Here is a 24383-nt window from a genome sequence, read left to right on the forward strand (position 1 = left end):
CTTAAATGAATTTGTCTAAGCCATGCAAAGCAAGACACATGTTTGAAAGAAGCTGAAACAACTGAGAGACCTTCACACTCAGTCATACTGATTTTTAAAATACACAATGATAAAACAAAACTGAAGTTCTGGTTAGAAAGACATATACTCATAAAACTTACCAAAAATCATACATGAGCAAAATACAGGAAAGCACGTTTCAGTATTTTGAAATGACAGTCTACAAATACCAGACTGTTGGTATTTGTAGAATACAACAGTAATGCCACTGCCAGAGCTCAGATTTTACAAAAAATTACTGAAGTTCCTCTCCTCATGTAGATTTAACACTTCCAGTTTACATTCCACCTTCCCAGGCTTCCAGCACAACTGTCAGGAGTTGAAATGTCTTATCATGAGAGGAGACTCTGAAGCACCAATTATTAAGTACATGAACAAGTTATTTTACCTACATACTATACTAAAACTTATTTTAAAAATACCAGGAAGAGAATATATAAAATGCTGAAAGCAAATAAATAATATCTGTCAAAAAATTGTGAGGATCCTAATGAAAATAATAAAAGCCCCACCACTTTAAAATGCATAAATACCTGAGTTCTATTGCAGGAGCAAACAGCATACTGAGGAGTGCAAGCAGGCCCTGAATAGGAGGCATCAAAGATGTCTCCCTTAAAACCACACATCCTGGTATCAACAAAAAAAAAAATTTCAAATAACTCTGAGGAGCATTTAATGAAAATGAAACCTCAAAATGATTTAACACAGAACTACAGTGACATATTTACTCACAAAACTACTCATATAAAACCAAAATCTAGAGAAACCATGTAAACATTTTCTTTAGTCATTACCAGCTGCAGTTACTGATACATCAGTGGCAACCAAGAGCTGCTGAAAGGGATCTTCTGCACCATCATGGACAACAATGGAGTTTATGCTGTCCTTATGTATGAAAACACTTCTGGGGAAGAAACATTTTCAACAATAAGAAACTCCAAAACTCATAAAAACATGTAAATAAAAAAACATTTAAAATTCACAACACAAATTCAAAACAGATGCTTACTGTTAGCAGATTTAAATGACAGTTAATAAATAATCTCTCTGTGAGCCAATAATGCACCTTAAAACTACTCTAAGATTTTTAAGAGCTATAGTGTGTGTATTAATGCAATTCAGGCTTGACTCCTTCAGTATTTTCAATGAATAAAAATCCAGAAAAGATCTGTAAGAGTAAATAAGTGTTTTTTGACTATTTATGGAAAATAACAGGTAAGAACATGACTATACTTCACATTAAAAGACTTCTCATACCTGAATTGGGATATTTTGGTCAGGCTGTAGCATTTCAGCTGGTAAGGAGTAAACGGACCAACAGCTGTTACCTTCAGAAAAAGGGAGAGACAGACAAATGACATTCTAGCTAGCCAGCACCTGGATTTTTTCAAATCTAAATGCTTTATTAATTAAAGCCAAACACATTACAGCATGTACTGAGCGACATTGACCTGCTAAATTGGTAAGACAGCACTTTCATTTCACTTAACTAAAGCAAACTTTGCTTGTAATTGCACCTTAAATAAAATTATCTATTTTCACAGGTCCTGCAGATTCATGTCTTTCCTCTGGCTAAAAAACCACAAGTTCAGACTTCATAGATGATTTAAGAAAATCAGGTAATTTTATTTACATGATGTGGTCTTCAATTTTGAAACTATCTCACTTTATAAAGTGGGCAGTTAAATAGGATTACTCCTGTGGCTAAATGGACCTTATTAGGTGCTTCAAAGCCTGAAATTTTGTCAGGTCTGAAATGGGAAAAAATCAGAATGTAGATGAGGCTAACTTGTAATCACAATGCAGAACAGAAGACACATTTTCCTGTTTTATATTCCAACTTAGTAGTGACTAAATACCTCAAAATACATTTCTGAGTTTGGCACTGGCAGAGGAAAAGCATCATTACCATCAGTTACTGGGGTGTTCAGTGCTTCGCCTATCCCAGCTGCCTACCTATCACTAGCTGATGAAGAATGAAACATTGTGTAAGGTAAAAACTAGCTTTTCATTATTATTTTTATTATTTTCTGAAAAACTGATAGGGTTGTAAACCTGCTTTTTTGCTGTGGCCTATATAATGAAGACTACTATGTATGGAAACACTGCATTCGGCTGTTCAATTTTATCTCTGTTCTGCATGAGTTCCAAGTGCTGCCTTAGGTGTATCAGAAGAGCAGAATAACAGCTCTCAGGCTGTACTTCAAAACTTCACTCAAAGCTGCAGCAGACCAGTCCGAAACAGTGGTCACACTATGGCTTTCTACCAACAGAAAATCTATTCGACTTTGTTGGTAAAAAGCATCAAACAGAGCTACAATATTTATGGTACTTTCAGTCCTCATGCCCATTCTAACAATGTGAGAAGCAGGGTCATGTGATGACAGGCCAAAACCATCACTCCAGTTACCTTATGGGTTGGTGCATCAGATTTATCTTCAGAGAAACAGTTCAACAATCTTTCAATGAGCTGCTTTTCTTCCTGTCTTGCAGATACAGGCATTTGCTCTTCTTTCTTTGCTTTGTCCAAAAATAATTCCTTGAGCATGTCATGGCTTTGCTACACAATAAGGGAAGCGTTAAAAGCCTTCAACAGTTATTTCTTAAAAAAATTTACAAAGGCCCTACACAAAGAAATACTCACATACAATGACAAAAAACAATGTTCTGATGACCGTTCAGATTATATAAAACATCAAAATGGAAGAGAGTTAAAATGATGAAGGAGTTACAGTTTTTCAGAGTTTCAAGTAAGAGTGGAGCAACTCAACAGAGGAAATAATTTCCCAGGAAACATCTCTTCCAGAAGGGGTCTCAAAGCAGCAATGCTTTCAGCCAACAGCTCAATATGCATTACGCACACACATGAAAATACGCTGCCTTGTATTAACTTGTAATACTTGTATCAAGTATTAACCTTGCCACTAGTCAAGCTGCGGCTCAGCTTCTCAGGACAGCCAGAACTGAAATAAATTAGAGCAAGAAAAGCAGCAGCAGCAGCTCAGTCAGTACATACTTGTGACTCGTATGACTCCTCTGCCAGCTGAGCGTGGCACTCCTCGACGAGCACATCCCGGATGTTCACCAGGCCCTTGCGGCCCGAGTGACGGAAAACATCCACGTGCAGCACGCCGTGCACGAGGGAATAAACCTCTATGAGCAGCGTGCAGCCACTGACCAGAGAGGCAAATCTCTGGCTGGCACTGCAGCTCCAGTGCTCCCCAAACACCAGAGACCTGGCAGAGGGACACATCTTGCAGATCTTGAACTCCAAAGCCTGGAGGAGAAACCGGAAAGAGCGCTCGCCTGACTAGAAATCAGCAAGGGAATATTTCACTTTCTCAACAAACTGTCTGAATTAATAACTATAAATTATTTCACAATTATTGTGGTGGCTTGTGTTAACTCCTAGGGCTGCTGTAAGGCTACTGGCAGAATTCCTGCTCCATCACTGCCAATACATGACAGCTCATATCACTTCAATAGTTGCTAAGGAATCAGAGCAAACAGGATAATTTGGTAGTAATTCACTATTCACAACGAAATCTTAGCAGCACAGGGATGTCTTCTCTGGAAAAAAAGTTTACAGTCTACAGCTGTTTTCAACTAAGGTAACAGAGAACTTGGTAAGACCCCTACAGCTCTTCTGTCCCTGGCAGGCAAGAGTAATTAAGTTCTCATGTCCACAATTACTATCTATAATTATGTCTTTGAATGAATTTACAGCAGAAACCCTGGGTTTTTTCTAGCTAGTCATTAAAAGATCAGGCCTGAAGCAGAAATGCATTTTCATTCAGTATGTGTGCAGAAAATGCAAAAAAAAGGATGCTTCTTGACAGATTTTTTTTACATCAATTACTAAAGAAAACCAAACAAAACGAGCCCTGTCAAGATCTAACCTTATTTCTGCTGGTCCATTTCTTATTCTTATTATTGTAAATGCTTCAGAGAATACAATTAGTATGATAATACTGTTTCTATTAGCTTAAAAATATCTGAATGAGTAGTGAAAAACTGAATTAGAATTAAAGGATAGTTACTTTATTTGTAAATATAGCTCAAGATAATAATTTTTCTGAAATACCAGCTAAAAAATCCCTCTAATCTGTGTGAAAAGATGACTAGATCGATAATATTTGTATTTAATCATCAAGGGAATTCTGTCTGAAAAGATCCCAGGAAAGCCAGCAGTTCAGAGAACAGAAAAGCAGCATGAAAAAAACACAGCTTTACAAATTAGAATTTCTCTAAAATTAAATACAACATAGTTAATTACACACAAGAATTTCTGCTCTGTGAATACACACACCTCTGGAAAACACTTGCCTATTAATGAAGGTGATTTTTAAGTACTTACACCAGGAAAATACATATTATTTAAGTATTATTCTGAAAAGCATCCTGACTTGGAAGTTCATTTCTGTTTGCCAGGCCTGACACCAAAATATCTGGTAAGCTGTAGCCAACAGCATCTACCCATACCTGGAAAGGAAGCCCTTGAAGACAGCCTGGAATCTCTTTCAATTTATTTAAAGGCACTTCTGATCTATTGCCATAATCCACAAAAAAAACCTGGAAAAAGAATCAAGAGTATCTGCAAAAAGCCTACAACATTAGAAGTGCTACTCTTTTAGTGGCAAGGAAAGTCACGACTTGAGTCTAAAAATTACAGTACAACCCAAATCTTACTAAGTCAGATGGAAGCAAATTCAAAGTCTAGAAAGCATGCAAATGAAGTCATGTCAAAAAGAGTATGTCAAATTTTATCACATCTATTATCTGATCCCTTGGCCTAAATATTCACTTGTAATGCAAATAATCCACTAAATCTAGAAAAGCCACGTTTCTCTAAAAGACTTTAAATTCTCTCCCCAAACTCAGATCTGTGTAACTTTACTTCAGTGAGCAGTACTACCAACAACTGCTTCTAGCTAAGCAAATGTGAACATGTATTCAGTGACTGTTTATAAATTCAAATGACAAAGTGGTGACATTAGCACTACTATTCACTCATTTTTCATGACTTTAAACCCTGACAATATTCAGTATTAACTCTATAGTGGGTAACACTCAGGTTAAGAAATAAAAGAAATTCAAAGGCCAATCTTAAAAAAATTTAAAAGTCTGTCCTAAAACTGCTGAAAAGTATTGGCCCAAAAAATCAATACCAAGCTTGAACTGTGGCACTAATTTTCATTACTCATCTCAGCACAAAGAGCCAAAATATTCAGATGAATTTGCCAATGATACAGAACTCAGCAGCATAAACACCGTTCCAAAAAAAAAAAAAAAGCCACATTTTCAGATTCACTATACCTCACTGGATGTTTTGGTCTTTATTCTACTTCATTCTGCAAGAGCTTCTCAATTTACTATTAAAAATTCCCATTTTCTGGGAAAGAAACAAATTCATCTATTCTAGCCAGAGTGATTTGTAGAAAAAATAAATGAAAAAAAAAACAGGCAGCAAAGCTCCAAGATTGTTAACCCAATTACATGCTACCAATTCAACATGACACAGCACATTACCTCAGCAAGATCCCCATGAATATACAGAACATGAGCTCTGTAGTATCCTCTCTTTCCCAGATAAGTGAATGGTGCCAGACAAAGCACATCTACTCGGGGAGGCACTGTCAAATCCATCAGGTTCTGATAGTTAATTTCAGCACTTAGAGCCTGGAGTACAGCTGTATTTTTTTCATCTGTCCTGTAACCCCAGAAGTGTCCAACTTCTACTACCTGCAAGTATAAAAATTAGACAATAAGAGATTTTGTATTACTCTTCTACATCAAATACAAACCACATCTGAGCAAAATACATGAAAGCACCCCTACTCCTGACACAACAGTTCACACACACTGCAACAGTGTAGTGCACCATTTGTCTCGTAATTCAGTACTTTTCTGAAAATGTTTATTTTCTGTGCTACTGCAATACACTTTACATCTAAACAAATTCTAGTATAAGCATTACTAAAATACAGGAAATTAGGAAAAGACTGCTTCCATTTTACTAAACCAAAGTTAACATACAGAAAATACAAGGTAGACAGTTGACAGCTGCACAGATTTGGTGCATCTTCTTTCATTAGTGACAGAATACCAGTCAGCTACATGTGCCAGCACATCAACATTGTCACTGTTATGACAAGCCATACTTTAGGAAACTGGTGAGAACATACACTTATTTAAAGCCATTTAAATAAAGTAAGTAATCTTTCCAAATATCTAAACTCATACAGCCATTTCAGACTTCCTACTGAATGCTTGTAATAAAAAACAATCTTTATCTATGATCATTAAAGTTCACATATTAAAACAGAAGTAGCCCAGACAGCCAAATGACTGCAACGGGTCTGATCACATTCATTAACATTTTTCATCCAAGAGATGTAGCTGGAGGAAAGGAGGAGAAATATTCTTTATATATAAAGATATAAACAGAGGAATATGAAATGTTTTCCTCCTTTTTAAAATATAAAAGGAGGAAAATATTCTTTTCTCCCCTTGCAAAATATGCCACTACTAACAAGGGCTATTTTAATACTTTATCTTGTCATTTCCCCTAGCTCAGTGGTTTGAATGTTTTTATTGTTCTTATTTCAGCAGCATACATATTACTATTACTCAACTAATGAAGATGATAGCTAAAGCAAGATTTAAAAATCTGGGCTTCAGATTTCAGAAAGATTTGTATATACAGAGAACTTTCCCCTAAAACACTTGCATGCATGAAATATTTTTCTGAATGAGCATATACTACCATTAATTCATCTAATTTCCCATATGCACATTTCTAAAGAAAATCAGCAGTTAATAACCAAGTGAACTGCCCGAATACCTTCTGATTTTCATTTTCATACTTTACACAAGTATTTTACCTCTTCCATTAATCCTCTTCACATTTATCTCTACTTTCAGCTAACATTTTACTGCCAGCAAATCCCACAAATTTTGTCAAGTGACAACATGTGAGTACTGTTTAACAAAGAACTACTAAAGATAAGACCAAGAATATTCCCCACATTTCTTATGGACACCTCTGCACTAAAAACATTATCAGCACCCAATGTTTTAACATGAGCTTCTCAGATATTAATCTCTGCTAAGCTATCTAGGTACTAAATACAGAACATTCCTACCTCTGTCACCCTGATGGACAGAAAACGACTTGGGATCATCTTTGACATTTGTAAATCACCAAATGAAATTTCCACAGGTTCCACTGTCTGCTTCTGACAGTCCACATTTACCCTAAAATGGAATAAAGATGAGAAATACTTCACTCACAAAGGAAAACTCAAGAGGATGAATTTTTTTGCTTTCATCTGCTTCCCAAGGTATCCCTAGAGCACATTTATGTATTTAATGGCTTTTATTCAGAAATACACTAATTTGATTTGAATGGAAAATGACCACACAGAACCAAATTACTACAGAGTACCTGTTTCAGCTGCAATATAACCAAACACAGGAAGATACATTCCAGGACACAACTCTGCTATCACTTTATTAAAAATTGAAAAAACTTGGGTTACATAGTAAGGCATTTTGCTATGGCATTTTCTTCTAAGCTTATCTTTTAAAAATGGAGTATACAAAAACACAAGACATAAATTCAGCAAATATTTATAGAGAAATTTATATATATATATATATATATATATTTATACACGCACAAAAAAATATTTCTTTTATGTGAAAAGATAAGAACTTTAAGTCTTTCAGCCTAGGAGACTTGAGTTCCTCAAAAATCAATTTTCACAAAGATTTTAAGTGCTATTTTGGGCAGAGTGAAGATGCTAAAATATTTTATTAAAAGCTAAGTACAATCAACTGGAAGTAAAATAGTCACCTGTAGTTTAACCTTCTTAGTTCATCCCTGCCTTCCTATTCTAGATTTCTTATTTTAAAATACTGAAATGGCTGCAGACTGATCAGGAGCTAGGCAGAATGCCATTTTATCAAGTTAGTCCAACCTGAAGCTCAGAATCACAGCATACACTAACACTGAAATAAACATGCCAGATCTTCTGAGCAAAAGCAGGTGTGGACCAAAGAGACAATACATTGCATTTTCTCATAAGTATTTCCTATTATGTTATTACATCTCACATCCTTATGTTTCCCCACAGTTTCTTTTGTTAAGCTCTGTCTCTCTCCCTTTCTTTTTTGTTCCCAAATGCTACTCTTTTTTTTTTTCCCCTTGTTTGTTTGTTTGGGTTTTTGTTTGTTTGGTTTGTTTTTGTTTTTTGTTTACTGCAATCCCCATACTGTCTCTATCATGAGCAGATATAACTGTGTGCATCCATATTTTCATATGCCAAAGGAAAATGGAACAGAACCCTGGGGGGGGGGGGGGACGACAACTGTATACTTGGAATTCTCTTGAACAGCCGAATACCTTTAACTATAAGGAAGTATTTAAAACTGTCACAGCTCTTTTGAACCCTGCAAAAACATTCTGCTTAGACAGTTTATATCTGGTTTTTGAAGCTAACATTTTTTCTGTAGTGATACTCCCAAGGAAATTCTCACCAAATCCAGGAAACCTCATTTTACTGCAAAGAGACACATTTTACAATTAAACACTGTACTATTACCTTAGATATTCCAAACCTGCAGCTGCTGCACCTTGCACTTGTCTTGTGATATCCTCTGGATAATGAACATACAGCTCGAAAGGAATCTTCAGCTGTGACATCTTGATTGCCAGGTACACTTCAGGAAGAACCTTGAAGATCTCCTTTGGATTACGAGAGAACTCCACAAAAGCCCTGTTCACAAAAAAGAAAAAGAATTTTTTTTCCTTCCCTGTCTTTATCTTAGCAGGCCAGCAAACAGTAAAAGGTAGGTTCCTGACAGGCTCTGCCTACTGCTTTTACATACCTTAAAACTTTAATTATCGTGATGGCGATAAGAAAAATTTCTAACATTGTCACCAGTACATACCAAATAGGATGTGAAAATATATGTGAATAAGGAAGGCATTAAAGGTTGGAAAAGGAATAAGAAGGGTTACATGAATCAACCTGGGGCAGTGATAGGCTGAAATTAGTCAGATAACCGGCTCAAAAAAGCCATCAGACTGTATAAATGAGCTAAATTCAGCATAACAGACAGAAATAAATACAGACAGATGAGCTGCAATTAAGGCCCACTGTTAGACATCAGAAGAGACAAACAAGAAGGTTCTACCCCAGGTAGCTTACCTAATGTTTTCCAACCAATGTATATCAGACTTCAAAACCACCTTTTTAACTCTAACCAATACATTAGAAGCAAGTTACTGATTCCAAAGAGAGATGAAACTAACTGAATTTGTCAGTGCATCGCTGAAAAAGAAATCAATTACTGCATTTGTAACTGAAGATAAGTTACATAAGGCAGGATAATTTATTTTACACTCACCTTGATCCATCGTAGGAAATAGATTTTACCTGCCCACACTGCCTAAGCAGTGACTGCAACTGCTTATGGTATATATATCCATAGGAAGGAATGTTCTTCAGCTGTTAAGAAAAAGATGATAAATTGGGATACATTCAATTGCTTTAATGCATTTTCAAGTTCACCTAAATAGCTAGCTTTCTCCTTTACTTGAGCTGCAATAATTATGTACAATCTGAACTTCAACAAATTCTAGCAGTGCTAGATACTATAGTACATTCAAGAATCTCAAAAGACAATAAAAAGCACCATTTTGCTGCTAATAATGCCCTACTCCTTCAAACCAGTAGATAAACTATAAATTAGGCAATTTAATTTGTAATTATATATATTAATCTGATATTTGTTCCAAAAAGCTGTCTAGTGTCTCTTGATTTTCCTTGTAACAGAAGAACACTGGAATGCTATGATTCCTTTTCCACAGTTGGGAACTATATCCTGTACAATGTGCACAGCCTGGGAAACTGAAGGACCTACAGCTCCTGATATCCTGGCAGAACTATCACATATTGAATTACTGAGCTATGGTGGGACAGCTTCACAGCTGGAAAGCTCTCTCACATGGATAGACACCTCTTAGGGATAACAAAGAGCAATGTCCTGGTCTTCCTTGTGTAGAGGAGTAACTCCAGTGTAAGCTTTCAAAACTATTAACATGCAACTAAAGTCACACATCCATTTCACTAACTTTTTCATTATGGTATCTCATAGATCTTGATTTAATACAGAATTGTGAACTCCTAATTAGCAAGTTCCAACTTTGAGACTTTGAACTGTTTTTCAGAGCCTATGCAACTGTCTATTCTTTTCTTTGGCTCTTACAACTTTAGACAGGAGAAAACAGATTATTTTTTTCACAATGTTCCTGTGCCTCATAGTTACAGTAATAATATCAGCTGCTGGTCAAAACCATGGTCTAGATTACACTGCAGAAACTGCCTCAAGGGAAGATAATTTAGAGAGACCAGACAGTGGGAGGTTTAATTGCCTTTTAGATCTTCAGCACACCATTAGGAGCAGCATATGGCTGTGAGAACCTCCCCAAGTGAGAGCTTCAGGAACTTGCAGCATTTGTGGCCAATATCCTCTTTACAACACAGCAGCTATTTCTTACAAGGTAACAAGCAGTTGATGTACAAGCAGATCAAAAGTTAAATACATTAAAAGTAGCTCTTTAAATCTATCAATTTACTATTAATTAATGCTGCTGTGGCAAGACTGGTCTTTATTCCAGAAGATGGAGGTCTTGTGTGATATTTTGCTTCAATATCCTTAAATATTATGGAGCACAAAAAAAATCCCTTGCCAACAAGATTTTCTGACTCTCTCCTTTTTATCTATTTTCTCTTGAGCCAGTAAAGTCTATTCTTTGAGGCTCATTGCTAAATGTGATTTCTTTAAGCACAAGGTCATGGCTGTTTTACAGGGTTATGCCTACTTCAGACACACCAAACATTTATTTAGTTTAGACTGCACAATTTTACAAAATCAACAGGGCCATTTTAAACTTGCACATATGCAATCAGCTGAAAGGCAATTTTAAAAGATAAAAGCCCAGTGCCAACACCTGAGTAACTGTTTTGCGTTGTAGTTTAGGATGTATTCTATCACCATCTTCAGTTAATGGCCCATCAATGCCTTGTGCATGACTCACAGATAACTCCCTCCTGGAGCTATCCCTCTTTAATGGGGCATTAAGGCCCTTCTTCCATGACTCATCATCCCATTGTGAGATGCTCCGCCCATGGGGAGGAGCCAAGCATTCTCACCTGGATATAAACTGGGATTTGGGACAGTAGAAGCAGCCTTCACTCACTGGATTCCCAGAGGACTGGATCTACCAGACCTTTCTACGAGATCACTGCTTCAGGAAGACCACCTCACCTGGACTGCTTCCATCACCCTGATCAGGTTCTATTCTGACTGTCAGTGGTTTTTTTTCCTTTTTGTATTGTTGCATTTATTTTATTTTATTTTCCTTTTCTTCTCATTAAATTGTATTTCTGACTTAGAGCCTCTCACTTGGTTTGTTTTCAAACCACAACAGTAACCTTAAAGCAACAAGCACATATGCCATGCACTAACAAGCAGGAGATTACAGAAAAATTGCAACACTGCATTGACAGAAGTACTCATAAAAAGTGCCCTTGATATTCCTGTTCTATTTTTCCAAATATTTTCTTAGTTTAGTTGTTTATCTGTGCAAGACTAGCAATCAAATGCATAGAGGCAGTTTCAGGAATTCTAAAATTGCCCACCTACACAATGTTTATTATATTGAAAGAAAGGAAGGTGGGACAGACTTCACCAAGCAAGGATCAGAGTAGGTAATTATTTCTGTTCTTGACCAAGTCGGAACAGAACTTGAAAATACCACCCAAAAACTTGATATTTCTGTTATTAGGTTCTTAATTAAGTAATTCACCTTCTTAACGTACCATTACAGTGGTTTTTGGATCCTTGCCAGCAAGTTCTTTCATGGCAATTTCTTCATGAAATTTTCCAAAAGTACAGTAGTTTGGATAGAAAGCACCAGCTATTACCACCTGAAATCAAGCAAATACTTTGTGAAACACAGCAAATTATATTCAGTTTCTTCAAATGAGATACACTGGCAACAACAGATCTTCATATGAGTATTTTTTCCTCATATTTTTTCCTCAGGAATTACCAGAACTGGAGACTAAACACAAATCCACACTAATTCTTAAAAACATATTTTTGTGAAAAGCATTCAATTTCTGGAGCAATTCTACAACATTTTAATGCTTTTGTATGCAGACTTGCTCTATTCTATTGGTTGAAAAATGTAATTGCTAGTTCTGATTTCAAGAACCTAATTTTAAACAAATTTACACAAAATAGCTACAGGTAAATTGTTCAGTTTTCCGGCTCTACCTTAAAACGTTTAATAATTCAGTTCCAAGAAGGTCACTGCTTACACATTTAAACCAACTGCCACTGAAATGATAAATACATCTGTGAAAGTAAAATCACTGCTAATCATTCCAAATAAGGCAAGTAATTTAATTGGAAATTAGATGAAGTTAAAATGCTGAAAATCAAAATTCCCTGCACCCCCCCCACTCACTAACTGACCAAGCCGATGTTCAAATAAAACTCCTATTTTTACAAACAAGGGATAATATAATTTTCCATTGACTAACATTATCCATCCTTATACACTGTCAATACACTGCCAAAAAAATTGCTTTTTTCCTACCCAAAACTGCTACATCCACAAAGAATTTTGGAAAACTAGTGTAATACCAGTTCAACAATATTATGAATTGAAAATTATGAAAATTGATACGAAAATTCAGCTGTAGTTTTTGTAAATAGCATCTCTTTCTGACAGTAAAGCATTACCTGCAAGATGAAGCGTTGTTTGCACACATATTCCTGGTCCACAGCAGATGGCTGAGCTTTAACATGCATGTTAAATGCACTGACTCTCCTTTTCAAGTTGTGAAATAACTCTTCCACCTGAAATTTGGTATCTAAATTATACTTAAAATGGATCAAACCCAGCCACAAACTGAGATAAAATCTGTTAGCTAAAGCATGAAATAATTGGGCAGAATCCCTTCCCTTTTCAGGTAATTGGTATGCATTTCACCAATATACTGCTCAGCACCTTTACATTGGAAAATAATTTCAGTCCTGTGACTCAAGCAGTTTTCCCCGAATCTCCTTATAAAGAACAACTCTGTAGTCACAAAGGGTATCATGCATATATGATATAGAACAAAATTAGGAGAAGAACTAACCTTTTACAAGATTATAGTCTCTATTTAAATCATTTTAGGTTTGTAAATTAGCAGGTAAAAATCATTTTAACAACCTGGAATTGTGCATGCAACTGCAGCAGTGACCATGCGGTACCCTCAGTTTAGCAGACAACTCTGATTACTGTGAGAGAGATCAAACGTATGCCCTCCAGCAGAAGATATTAAGATTTCCATCTTCAGCATTTCCAAGAATCTCCCACAAGCAACCACTGCTCCTCTGACCACACACTGAATGCCTTCACTCTCCCAAATGATTCTGGAGCAAATGGACAAAGCACTGTCCACACAACTTTTCTGTAGCTACATTTCCCTTTCCTTTCTGCTGCTGGCAGTTTTAGCACAGTACCAGAACAACCATTGCCAGAAAGGAACCCCTGTGACTGACTCAGTGCTGCAAACTCACTTCCATACAAGAAATTACGAAATTAGGATCTTTACGTGCAGCAAATAAAAACCCCCAAACCTTGCTAAGTGTTAAGTGACCATTCTAAACTCCTTATACATTATGTCATGCACAATCTCTTTCAGCATTAGATTAAGATCTTAACATTTACAGAGAATGAGGAAAGTTAAGTCCTTCGTATAAAAACAACTATCTATTTAATCTTACCTCTTTGATCTTGTTTATATGAACACAATTAGAACGACCCCACTCAAGCTCTTCCTGAAAAAGAAAGTTAGAATTTTTTTCTTCTACTGCTAGTAAATTTCGGGAAAAATCTCTTCACTGAAAACATTGTAACTGCCTGCCCAGAGAAGAGGTGGAATCACCATCCATGGCTTTGTTCAAAAGGTGCATGGGTGTGGCACTTCAGGATATGGTTTAGTACTGGACACTGAAGTGCTGAGTTAATGGCCGGACTTGAGGATATTGGGAGGCCTTTAAAAAGCAATGCTTTCAATGAAGAAATTATTCCCAACTCCAATTTAAACCTCTCCTGGTGCACCTTGAGGACATTTTCCCTGCTTCTAGCACTTGGGAGAAGGCACCAACCCCCAACTCAACATAACCTCTTATCAGACAGCTGCAGAGCAATAAGGTCTCCCCTGAGCCACCTTTCCTCTAGACTATAAACTCCCAGTTCCCTCAACTGCTCCTCACCCTGGAGGCTTCTGCTCCAGACCCTTCACCACCTCCACTGCCCCTCTCTGGACATGCTCCAGCACCTCAGTGATTTCCAGTATTTTCTACACAGGACTCAAGGTATGACCTCACCAGTGCCAAATACAGGGGGAAAAAAACCCTGTCCTGGTCCTGCTGGCCACATTAGTACATACAAGCCAGGATGCCATGGACTTCTTGGCAATCTGGGAACACTCACAAAAATCTCAGAATTTTCTTCTCTGAATGCACATTTTTATCAGACAGATTCTGGCCAGCCTGGCTACTTGTAACTCAGTGTATGGTTTGCTCTGGTGATCATAAAAGATAATACACTCTGAAAGAACAGGAGAAATAAAAAAGGTTTTATCTTGTACACACAAAAGAAGGACTGGAGGCATTTACTGGGGGCATGCTACTGGTTTTTGTGACTGATGCACTTTAACATCTTCCATCTTTCAGGGGTTTCTGAGAGGGCAGAAATCTGTATGTTTAAAAAACAGAGATACTTATGGGCAATAAAAGTATTTCTTTCAACCACAGCTCAATTTCCCTTTTTAGGCTGGATTTCAAACCCTCTGGCCACTGTTGATTCATCTGTGAAAGGAACTAACATAAGGGATTGTCTTCAAATAACTCTGCACTGGATTCAAATGCTCATTTTCTCTTAAACCCTAGCTTATTTATGTATGAAAGGAATAATTATTAAAAATAAACATTGCTAGCAGAAACTCCTTATTTTTTATATTCATTATAAAAATAAAATACTCCAGCATTACTCTTTGAATAGAGAAGAAGAAAGTTCAACTAACCATGGAATTTCTCAGCTTCCCTTTTTCTTTGCAGGCCTGCCAAGCCTAAGAAAAAAATGGTGTAGTATTCAGACACAAAATGTAGTGCTTTAGTAATAATTATTACAAATATTAATGTGACATTTAAAACGCTAAACTTTTTGTTTCCTATCAACACTGAAGGTAATTTTTTAACAACAAGCTCTCCACCTGGCTTTATGAGAGGAAATGGATGGAGTGTTAAAGCACACACAAATATCCATAGATTATCAGAACAATCTGGATGCTTTATTTTGATGTTGTAATAAAGCAGATTACTTTCAAAATCTTTTTTTTTTCCGCCTTGCTTTAGGAAAAAGAATGTGAACTGACTGATTCAGGTAATTTCTGATGCAAATGCCTCCCAGAAAACAGGGCTGGAATAGAAATTAAAATATCCAGCATATTAATAGAAATAACATCATTATTAGGCAGCTTACAACAGACACTTGCAGAATCCATTTCTAGTTTGACAGCAAATCACCTCATAATACAATATTCCAGCTTACTGGGGACACTGATTACAAGCAAGGTTCAACAGTCAGACTGCATTCCCCTACCTTGATAGAAAAGAAACAATCTAATCTTAACCAAGGATTTTGGAAACAAACTTTCCTGAACTTACTTGTTTTTTTCTGATACTCAGCCATTCAAAACAAAGCTCTTACATCACTCACAAAGAGATACCTCACTGGAAGCTCTATCTGAATGTTTGTGTCCTCCAGGACAACATACTGGTTTATAGAAACAGCACCTTTAGATGAACAGGTGATAATTACTGGGTGACACAAGGGAAACATACAAGAGGGTAGGGGAATTCAGAAAACATCATTTTTGAGCCTCAGGATTAGCGGGTAAACGTGCCATACATGTCCCTGTGTGCTTCACAAAATTCTGACAGCAGAGTAGAAAAAAGACCAAGACAGTTTTGACTGAAGGGCAACATGTTTTTTAAAAATTAATTTATTATTAAAAAAATTAATAAACATTAAATCAGCAGCTGAAGATTTCAGACTGTCCAGAACATTACAAAACACACCAGAGCATGCATAATATAAATTGCTGGAATTTGAACAGCAAGTTCCTCTAGCAAGAGGCCTTAGCTGTGCTGTACCAGCTCTGCCCCTACCTGGGGAAACTGACCCCTGTCCATGGTACTGAGCCACCAAACAGACAAGAGTACCAAAAAATGGCATTTGCACAAAAACATCACAAAGCCAAAGCTAAGAATCTAGAGAAAGGTCACCAAACTCATTCTTTACTAGAATTTCCCAGTCCAAACTGTCCTTGGTTAAAAACTATCTACAAACATCACATCTCTGGCATTTTATTTTTGGCTGTTAGAGGTAATCAGAACTTTATATACTTGGACAAAGACTGCAATAAAAAGATCGACACGTAGCTATCAGTAATGTGAAGTTTATAACAACGGCAAAACAAAAATGATGCACTGATCCTGTAAAGATGAGAATCTTCATCCTTGTCCATTAGATTTCACTCTAATTTAAGCTGGAACAAACAACTTACCTTAAATGCATTCAGGATTGCAATACAATCACTCCTACTGTTCCCAGCAAAAACCATTTTTTTCCTGTCAATACGAACAAAAACTATTGGCAACAGTATTTTTTTTTCAAATCCTGCATGCATTACGCAGCTCAGTAACACCCTCCAAGTTTTAAAAAACGTGATCAATACACTTACTGTAATTACTTGTTCTTATTCACATCTCCTCACTGAAGGAGATGCACTGTATGAGCAGGATAATAAGTAATTGTCCTTGCTATTTGAAGAACCATTTTAATAGACATTGCCACTTGAGAAAGGCAAAGCTGAAGAATCAGGCATTGTGCTCAGGAGATTGTGAGTTAGCTCTGTGATTTATGTTCCCAAATAAACAGATTCCAGTATCAGCTACCTGGAAAAGCTTCTGTTTTCACTGCTTGGCATTTTAACAGAAAATGAACATGGAAAATTAATATTGAGCAATCAACTTTGCCCTCTGCTCTCAAATATAGTTAGGAAGTTATAAAACAACTGGGGTACTACCTGTATGCATCAACATGCTTTTTGAAAGGTACTGCAAAAAAATTCCGCAAAGACAGTGCTGCAGCTACAACAGAAACAAATCAAAATGAAAACCTGCAAATCACTGGTTTCAGATAAATGTTCTCATATGTTCTTTTTTCAGTTACCTATAATAAGGCATTCCTCTAAGCATCCAAAGACATGCCCAAGGACTATCAATTTTCCAAGATGCAGTTCCACTGGCAACTGTGTCAACACCATTCCTAAGAAAGTCAGCTCACCATCATGCAGATTTTCTTCTGTTTGCACACAGGTTGCAAGTGCTCCAAGCTAGAGAAATTAAAATGTACTCACTTGTAAAAGCTGACTAAGTAAACGTAAGAGAAGTTTTAAAGCCAGGTACTTTTGAAACCAAAGCTACTGCATATACTGAACATAAATGCAATCTACAAATGATGCAAATATCATTTCTTATGCACTTCGGAAAAGAAAAAAGTTTAATGCAATGAAGATTCTCCCTTATCAACTCTGTAACTGAAAATCAAAATCACCCTCTCCTTGTACAGGTGAGAAGGGTATCTTCAGGCTGACCTCTATAAATCATACAGTTTAAGAGTGTGATTTATTACTTATTTATAAACAATGTCACTTACAGAGTTTAAGTGGTTTTTTGTCTATTTCTCTGTTCTTTCTCACCATAGATGCTAGTTCTCAGAGAGTATCATTACTCCCTGCTGAAACTACAATCTTGTTTTAAAGATGTAACTACAGAAATTATGCTCAAAAGGATGGTAACCCATCAACAGAACAAGATGTGAAAGACACTCTAGACACAGTTCATATCTGAGGTTCCAATTAAGACTACTACTACTACTTTAAATACAAAGAAAACCACTTCTGCAGTACATTACTATTATCTTGATTTTAACAACATTAAAAGGAAGCCTACCTCTTTCAGCTGAATCATTGTATGTTCAATGTCAGCTACACTGGGTGGAGAAAGAGCCGTTGCCAGCAAGGCTTTTGGGTCCCCTATGTCAAGCTTCTTTAATTTTAAGACTGCAGCTCCCAGGGGACAATGCTGAAGGGAAGGCAAGATTATTGTTACTCTCCTCTCATGAGAAGTGTGAGAAAGCATTTTACGTGAAAAAGTGAGCTTAGGATTTAGCAAAATCTGAAATTCATTGTGTACAACTAGGGTTTTTTCTTTTTGAGTAGATTGCTTATTTCTAATCCACATCAATTTTACTGCTATAATGTATGTCCTATAAGGAAGCTATGGGGAATGATCTTTGTCAATTAGTTATCAAGTTCAATTCTAGTCATTGCTACTAGTTATTAGTAACTATTCCAATCCTCTTCAGAGAGAGTAAAGCAAAACTTCTCTGCTATGACTAAATGCAATAAAGAAAACTAATCCTAAACCCAAAAGCCTTACCAGCATCTCAGGTTCTGACTTCTCTGGGATACAGTCTGCCCAGAAGTTCTTGTGGATGAGCCTGTAACAATAGCCTTTGGAAACACGGCCAGCACGACCTTCACATAAAAGAACAAATCACCAATTCGTAAAATGCACAACTTTTTTCCAAACCCATCCATCTACAAACCCTCTGGGCAGCTGAGCAGTACATGACAGCTGATGCTGCAGGCTGAGCAGTGCTCTGCTCTCTTGCAGCAGACAGGCCCAGCAGACACATAAGGGTAGGACAAACAAATTTTGCTTTTATAGGAGCAGTAACTAACAAAAGAATTGCATAAGGATTTCACTCAAATACCTCTTTCACCTAACTGCCCTCACATCAACAGCCATTTTTCCCAGCTGAACAGGCATTTCATATTTGACTCTACAGCTGCAAAATAATCTCCAATATAAACAACTCTTAAGATACAATGATAAACAGAAAAACATCTTTATGATCTACTATCTGCAGAAAACACAATGTTTCAGAAGTCTATCTTCACAAATCCAAACACCATTAACTTCAACCAACTCAAGGGTATTCCTTCCTCTCTGTGGGATACTCCACCAGAGAATCAGGGCAGATTTTTAAGTCACACACACAACAAGCCCAAGTCTTCCCCACAAAATGCTGCTTCTGCTGGTTGTACATTGGCTGGTTGTTGTGACCTATGCTGACCCCAAACCAAATGGAAATAAATCTGTATATTGGGGTTAAGGGGCTCACAGTGAGGTCCTGAAAGGGGGTGACTATAGTGGTGGCTTCTGTGAGAAGCTGCTGGAACTTCCCCCAGATCTGACAGTGCAAGAGCGTGAGGAAGAAGCAGCAGCAGAGAGAATGTGAGACAAACTGACCATAGTCCCCATTTTCCATCCCCATAAGGATGGGATTGGGAGTGAGTCCAAGCCTGGAAAGGAGTGGGGAGAAGCTGTTTAAGATTTGGCTTTATTTCTTATTACCCAAGACTGATTTGTTTGGTAACGAAATAAAACATTTCCCCAAGCTGAGTCTGTTTTGCCTGTGATGGTAATTGCTAAGTGATCTCCCTGTCTTCATCTCAAACCCTGAGCCTTCTGCCACCATTTTTCTTCCTGTCCAACCCTTCCTTCCACTCCTTCCAGAGGAGAGAGGAGTGACAGAACAGCTTTGGTGGGCACCTGGCACCCAGGTGTAATTGTAAAGACCTAATAATATCTAAACATTACAGTGAGATCTGAAGATGTCACTACTGTTGATGTATTTAGTACTATTTTTGACTGAAACTAAAATGATTTTGATATTTAAGAGAACTGTCTTACAGGAAGAGCCAATAGGGAATCTTATTTATCCTTGTGCTATGAGCATTGGTGTAAACTAGAAACACTGTTGTGGGTGTTTCAACTTATTAATAGATACATATACATGTGAAAGTTTCTTTTACTGCTGAAACTCACAAGCAGATCATAAATACTTTCAGTACCTATCTCCTCTTTTAAAAATGGCCCGTGACAAAAAAAAAAAATTGCTATTACAAAAGAAAGAATCCATGGTCTGTGAATTTCAGTATTTTTCAACAAGATACAAAACACTCTTCTGCAAATATACTTGAGCAAAAAACCCTATTCATGCATATTTAATCTCATTTTTATACCCTGACATAAGACTTAAGTCTTATGTAAAGACTTATCAAGTACTAACGGCCAAAATGATCTGTTCTTTTTACTATCAATACAACAAAAAGCAAAAAACAATTGTTCATGTAGGCCAGCTTCCAAAATTCCTTTGTGTTACCTACCTATTGTTATCTTACCTTTTCTTTGAATACAGTTTGTCTTAGATGCCCAGCAAAGCATCAAATTTTGGTAATTGGTTTCCTTATCGCAAAATAAAATTTTAGTTAAGCAGAAATCTATCACTGCAAGTAAGAAAAAAAAAATACATAAGAATAATCTGTATCATCAGAAAAGTAAAGTCTGAAGAACTTAAATAGCAATAAAAAATCAAATTTATAAATAACCAGACACAGGATATTCTGAATACTAACCAAACTGCTAACAAATTTTACTATAAATATAATAAATCACTGAAGATGAGAATTATTAAAAGGCAATCCCTTCTGCACTTCGAAAGTCTGCATGAAAAACATCATTTAAACTTAAATTGCTTAAACTGATGCAATTATTTCAAAACATAGTCAGAATGTGATTAAAAATCTTAACTTGTGACATGAGGTCTGGCTCTGCTTGTTACTGGATTTATTATTAGCCTTTAGTAAATGTTTAAACCAACCTCCCACTCAGTAGTTCTATTTGTTTATATATTCAGATTTCTCTGCTGTGAAAGAAAGAATTCAACATTCCAAAAGCAGTGCTTTGAACAGTGACACATCCTGGAGACCAAACTAGCCCAAGTATGGAAAAATATTACAAACACAGTGTATACAGAATTACAAGATTCAGACAACTTACCATACTTTACATCAGGAACTGTTACAGAGCTCTCAGCTATGTTGGTAGCTAGAATAACCTGAGTTTTGAAGCAAAAAATGAGCAATGAATGCATAAACAAAAAATTACTCACAGTAACGTTTCTACACAAAAAATTCAACTTGCTATGAAGAAATACAAATGTAATGGCAACACAGTACCTCTGCTCTGCTTAGTAAAAAAGCCGTACCACACAGGGACAACACAAAACTACTTGTATTTTCTTGTTTTGAGCTCAAAAAAGCAAAATAACGTAGTATAGCATTAGGAGAGAACAGAGGAAGAATGGAAATCTTTCCTTGTGCCTTTGCCATAAGGAACATCACACTATTACAGCAGCAATACTCTCTTAGCAATTGCAGATGAAGAAAACCAAGGCACCAGCCAAAATGTAGGGCACAAGGTGGGTCAGAGCCTCCCACACTGGGGGACTCCTTTGCTTTCAGTGCCACCAGCAGTACTCCCCTGTCGTGAAGGTGCAAGAATCAACAGGCATAAGCCATTCTGAAGGACAAGAACAGCAGCAGGCAATAATTTAAGAGTAACTTCCTTAAGGTTAATGAACTTCTCTTGAGGTCTAAACACCAGCTGAAACAACAGCTTGGTAAGAAAGCCCATCAGTTCATACACTGAAAAATGAAAGAGCTTTGTCCTCATAATATGGTTTGAGTTAAGATAGCTAATATTACTTCAATACATTATAATTTGCTATTACTACTTTAGCAAAAGGTTTCATATGCTTTAAAAAAGCAATCATTTAAAAATATTTACTTTTCTGTAGCCAGGAACTGTAGCTGAAAATACTTTACTTTGTTCCTCCAGTGTTGCACCTGCATGAAGTGGATACACCTGCCACCTGAAGAAAATATATTAGTGAAATATTTTACTGATGGAGGAATATTAAAGTTGATTACACTTCTGTGCTAAACCCTATTATGCACTTAAAACTCATACAGCTAAAAGACTCATATTCAGGTTTAACTGAACTGAAACAAGTGTGGTCTAACTTACCTTTTATATGCACCTGAGAGGCACGAGTGCATGTATCTTATTTCACCTAAACCTATGGAAAAAGCAATCATGAGTTTACTTTTCATTTTACTCATCAGGAACAATACAAAACCACATATTTCAATTATTAATTGCCTGTTATTATTACCTCTTTTTCACCACATAATAAAATGGCAGAAGAATTAAACAGCAAATGTAAAAAGTCTCCGAAAACCAGTGAGTCAATTTTTGAAGAACCATTTGGCATTAATTTTACACTTAATAAAGATATAAAGGCCATTTGACAACATACAATTATTAGCCCTTTTTTCAGTTTCTTATAATGCTCACCACATGATGAATATCTGTCTGGTTTAGGCTAAAACAGAGCCAAGGAGAAAAAATAATAGCTATTTCTGTCTTAGCCATCTCACCTTTGGCCATTCCAGTGCCCATTTTCTGGGGCATGCATTTCATATCTGCCAGGAGAAATCTTATGACTGAGGGATTTTTTTTCTACCTTCCTGAATATCTTCACAGAAATAAATCTTTCTGAGAAGATTATTTTACTTCTTATTGAGACTTCAGTTCCAAAAGCCCTATTTTCAAAAATCTAGCCAACACTGGACTTCCCTGGAGGCTGTTTGTTAAAACAACTAAAAGAAGTGTGATTCCTGTCTGGCAGAGCACACTCTGCGTCATCACTGTTAACAGTAATTATTAATCAGTCTAGTAACTACTGACTAGACACAGCAGGCATTATCTGCTGACCAGTTTTAGAAATGACGAGTTGATTGACCATGACACCTACAGAACACAATGATCCCACCAGGAGACAAAGGTCTCAGAATGAAATGGGAATCCTGTTTGGCAAACATACAAGGACAATAAGGAGATTAGGGCATGGAGAAGTGCAAAAGAATATATGGAACAGACAAAAAATGAGATCAACAGGAGTAGAACACGAGTACAGATAAAATTAGATCACTTGGAACATATTCATGCATGCATGTTAAGAAAATTACAGTTTAACACGGTACCTTTCATCACCTGTTCCCTACAGAGAGACAAGTTCTGGAACCAAAGGAAAGTTGAGTACTGAAGAACACTTTTATAAAGTATCAGACTTGGTATCATTACCAAAAAAATTAAGCAGTGAACAAGACAGGCAATTACAAGTGAAAACATGGCATGTTACACTTGCAGCTCCTTTTGGAATCAGATTCTGCCCCATCACTGAGCTCCACAAGGATGGTGGGCAAAAATCACTGAACAGCATCCTCAGCACAGAACTGCTCTTTCTGGCTGCTGCTGCACACTCAACTTGACAAGTCAGTGGAGTGTTATTTTCATATCCAAAATGCAATGTAATTGTCAGCACTCAAAAAATCTTAGCATCCTAAATGTGGATGTTAAATGTGTAAAAATAACCCAAAGCTCTGTCTCAGCTGCTGTCTTCTGAACTGAGGGCTCGCCTCCCCTTTTCTCCAGTTCTGTATAGAAACATTTGTGAGGAAAAGTTCAAGGGCTGTTTGGTAATCCTGTGTTCACAATCAGTCTTGAGCATCCAGTTTTAGAACCAGACAAGGTCTAACAAAACACGAACTTGTGCATACCAGCTCATTCAGAAAGCATTACCACACAGGTTTCTACGAATTTACTGAACTTCTTTAAATAGAACAAAACAAACAAACAAACAAACAAACAAAAAGAAGAGTATATCACTTGCAGTTTTAAGCCACCAGGGATAGCAGTGAAGTTAAAACACACACACACACACACACACACACACACACACACACACACACACAAAAACAAACCAACCTCAAATAAAATCTCAACGTGAAAGATAAAGATTTAGGATTTGAGAGTGCTAAGGAGTAATTTCAGACTGAAATGAAGCCTCAGAGGGGCTGAGGAAGTCTGAAAACACACCAGACAAACACCAATAAACACCAATATCTGAGGTCAGAGGCAACAGATATGGTCTCCCTACCTTATCAATCACAATCACAAACTGGAATGGGCCTTACATTGACACAATGAAGTAATTTCTTCTACCCATTAATTTTACAGCAAAGGCAATTCCAAGAAAGGCAGCTCTAATGCCTTTTAGCTAGTGGGGAACACTCTCCAAGGAAAGCTGCTCTTCGAGTGCAGTGTATCACTGAGCTGGTGTGCATCTTTGAGCTGGTGTGCTGCCC

General features: G+C 36.9%; 1 protein-coding gene across 1 annotated transcript in view; it reads right to left on the minus strand.

The window, feature by feature from the left end:
- The window catches only part of TDRD9 (tudor domain containing 9), a 68521-nt gene that overhangs the window by 5656 nt on the left and 38482 nt on the right, over nucleotides 1–24383 (minus strand). Inside the window, exons 10-32 of the mRNA XM_066321682.1 lie at nucleotides 22201–22252; nucleotides 21961–22045; nucleotides 21172–21229; nucleotides 20514–20618; nucleotides 18703–18800; nucleotides 18214–18345; nucleotides 17432–17594; nucleotides 17286–17349; nucleotides 16764–16827; nucleotides 15219–15263; nucleotides 13915–13968; nucleotides 12883–12999; nucleotides 11952–12059; nucleotides 9475–9575; nucleotides 8667–8840; nucleotides 7206–7317; nucleotides 5590–5802; nucleotides 4543–4632; nucleotides 3077–3337; nucleotides 2471–2620; nucleotides 1318–1388; nucleotides 855–964; nucleotides 594–687 (exon numbers count right to left, since the gene is read on the minus strand). Coding sequence (XP_066177779.1) covers nucleotides 594–687; nucleotides 855–964; nucleotides 1318–1388; nucleotides 2471–2620; nucleotides 3077–3337; nucleotides 4543–4632; nucleotides 5590–5802; nucleotides 7206–7317; nucleotides 8667–8840; nucleotides 9475–9575; nucleotides 11952–12059; nucleotides 12883–12999; nucleotides 13915–13968; nucleotides 15219–15263; nucleotides 16764–16827; nucleotides 17286–17349; nucleotides 17432–17594; nucleotides 18214–18345; nucleotides 18703–18800; nucleotides 20514–20618; nucleotides 21172–21229; nucleotides 21961–22045; nucleotides 22201–22252 — 2521 coding nt within the window. The remainder of the gene's footprint in view (nucleotides 1–593; nucleotides 688–854; nucleotides 965–1317; nucleotides 1389–2470; nucleotides 2621–3076; nucleotides 3338–4542; nucleotides 4633–5589; nucleotides 5803–7205; nucleotides 7318–8666; nucleotides 8841–9474; nucleotides 9576–11951; nucleotides 12060–12882; nucleotides 13000–13914; nucleotides 13969–15218; nucleotides 15264–16763; nucleotides 16828–17285; nucleotides 17350–17431; nucleotides 17595–18213; nucleotides 18346–18702; nucleotides 18801–20513; nucleotides 20619–21171; nucleotides 21230–21960; nucleotides 22046–22200; nucleotides 22253–24383) is intronic.

The sequence above is a fragment of the Sylvia atricapilla genome, chromosome 6 (assembly GCF_009819655.1).
Source record: "Sylvia atricapilla isolate bSylAtr1 chromosome 6, bSylAtr1.pri, whole genome shotgun sequence".
In the NCBI taxonomy this organism is placed as follows: Eukaryota; Metazoa; Chordata; class Aves; order Passeriformes; family Sylviidae; genus Sylvia; species Sylvia atricapilla.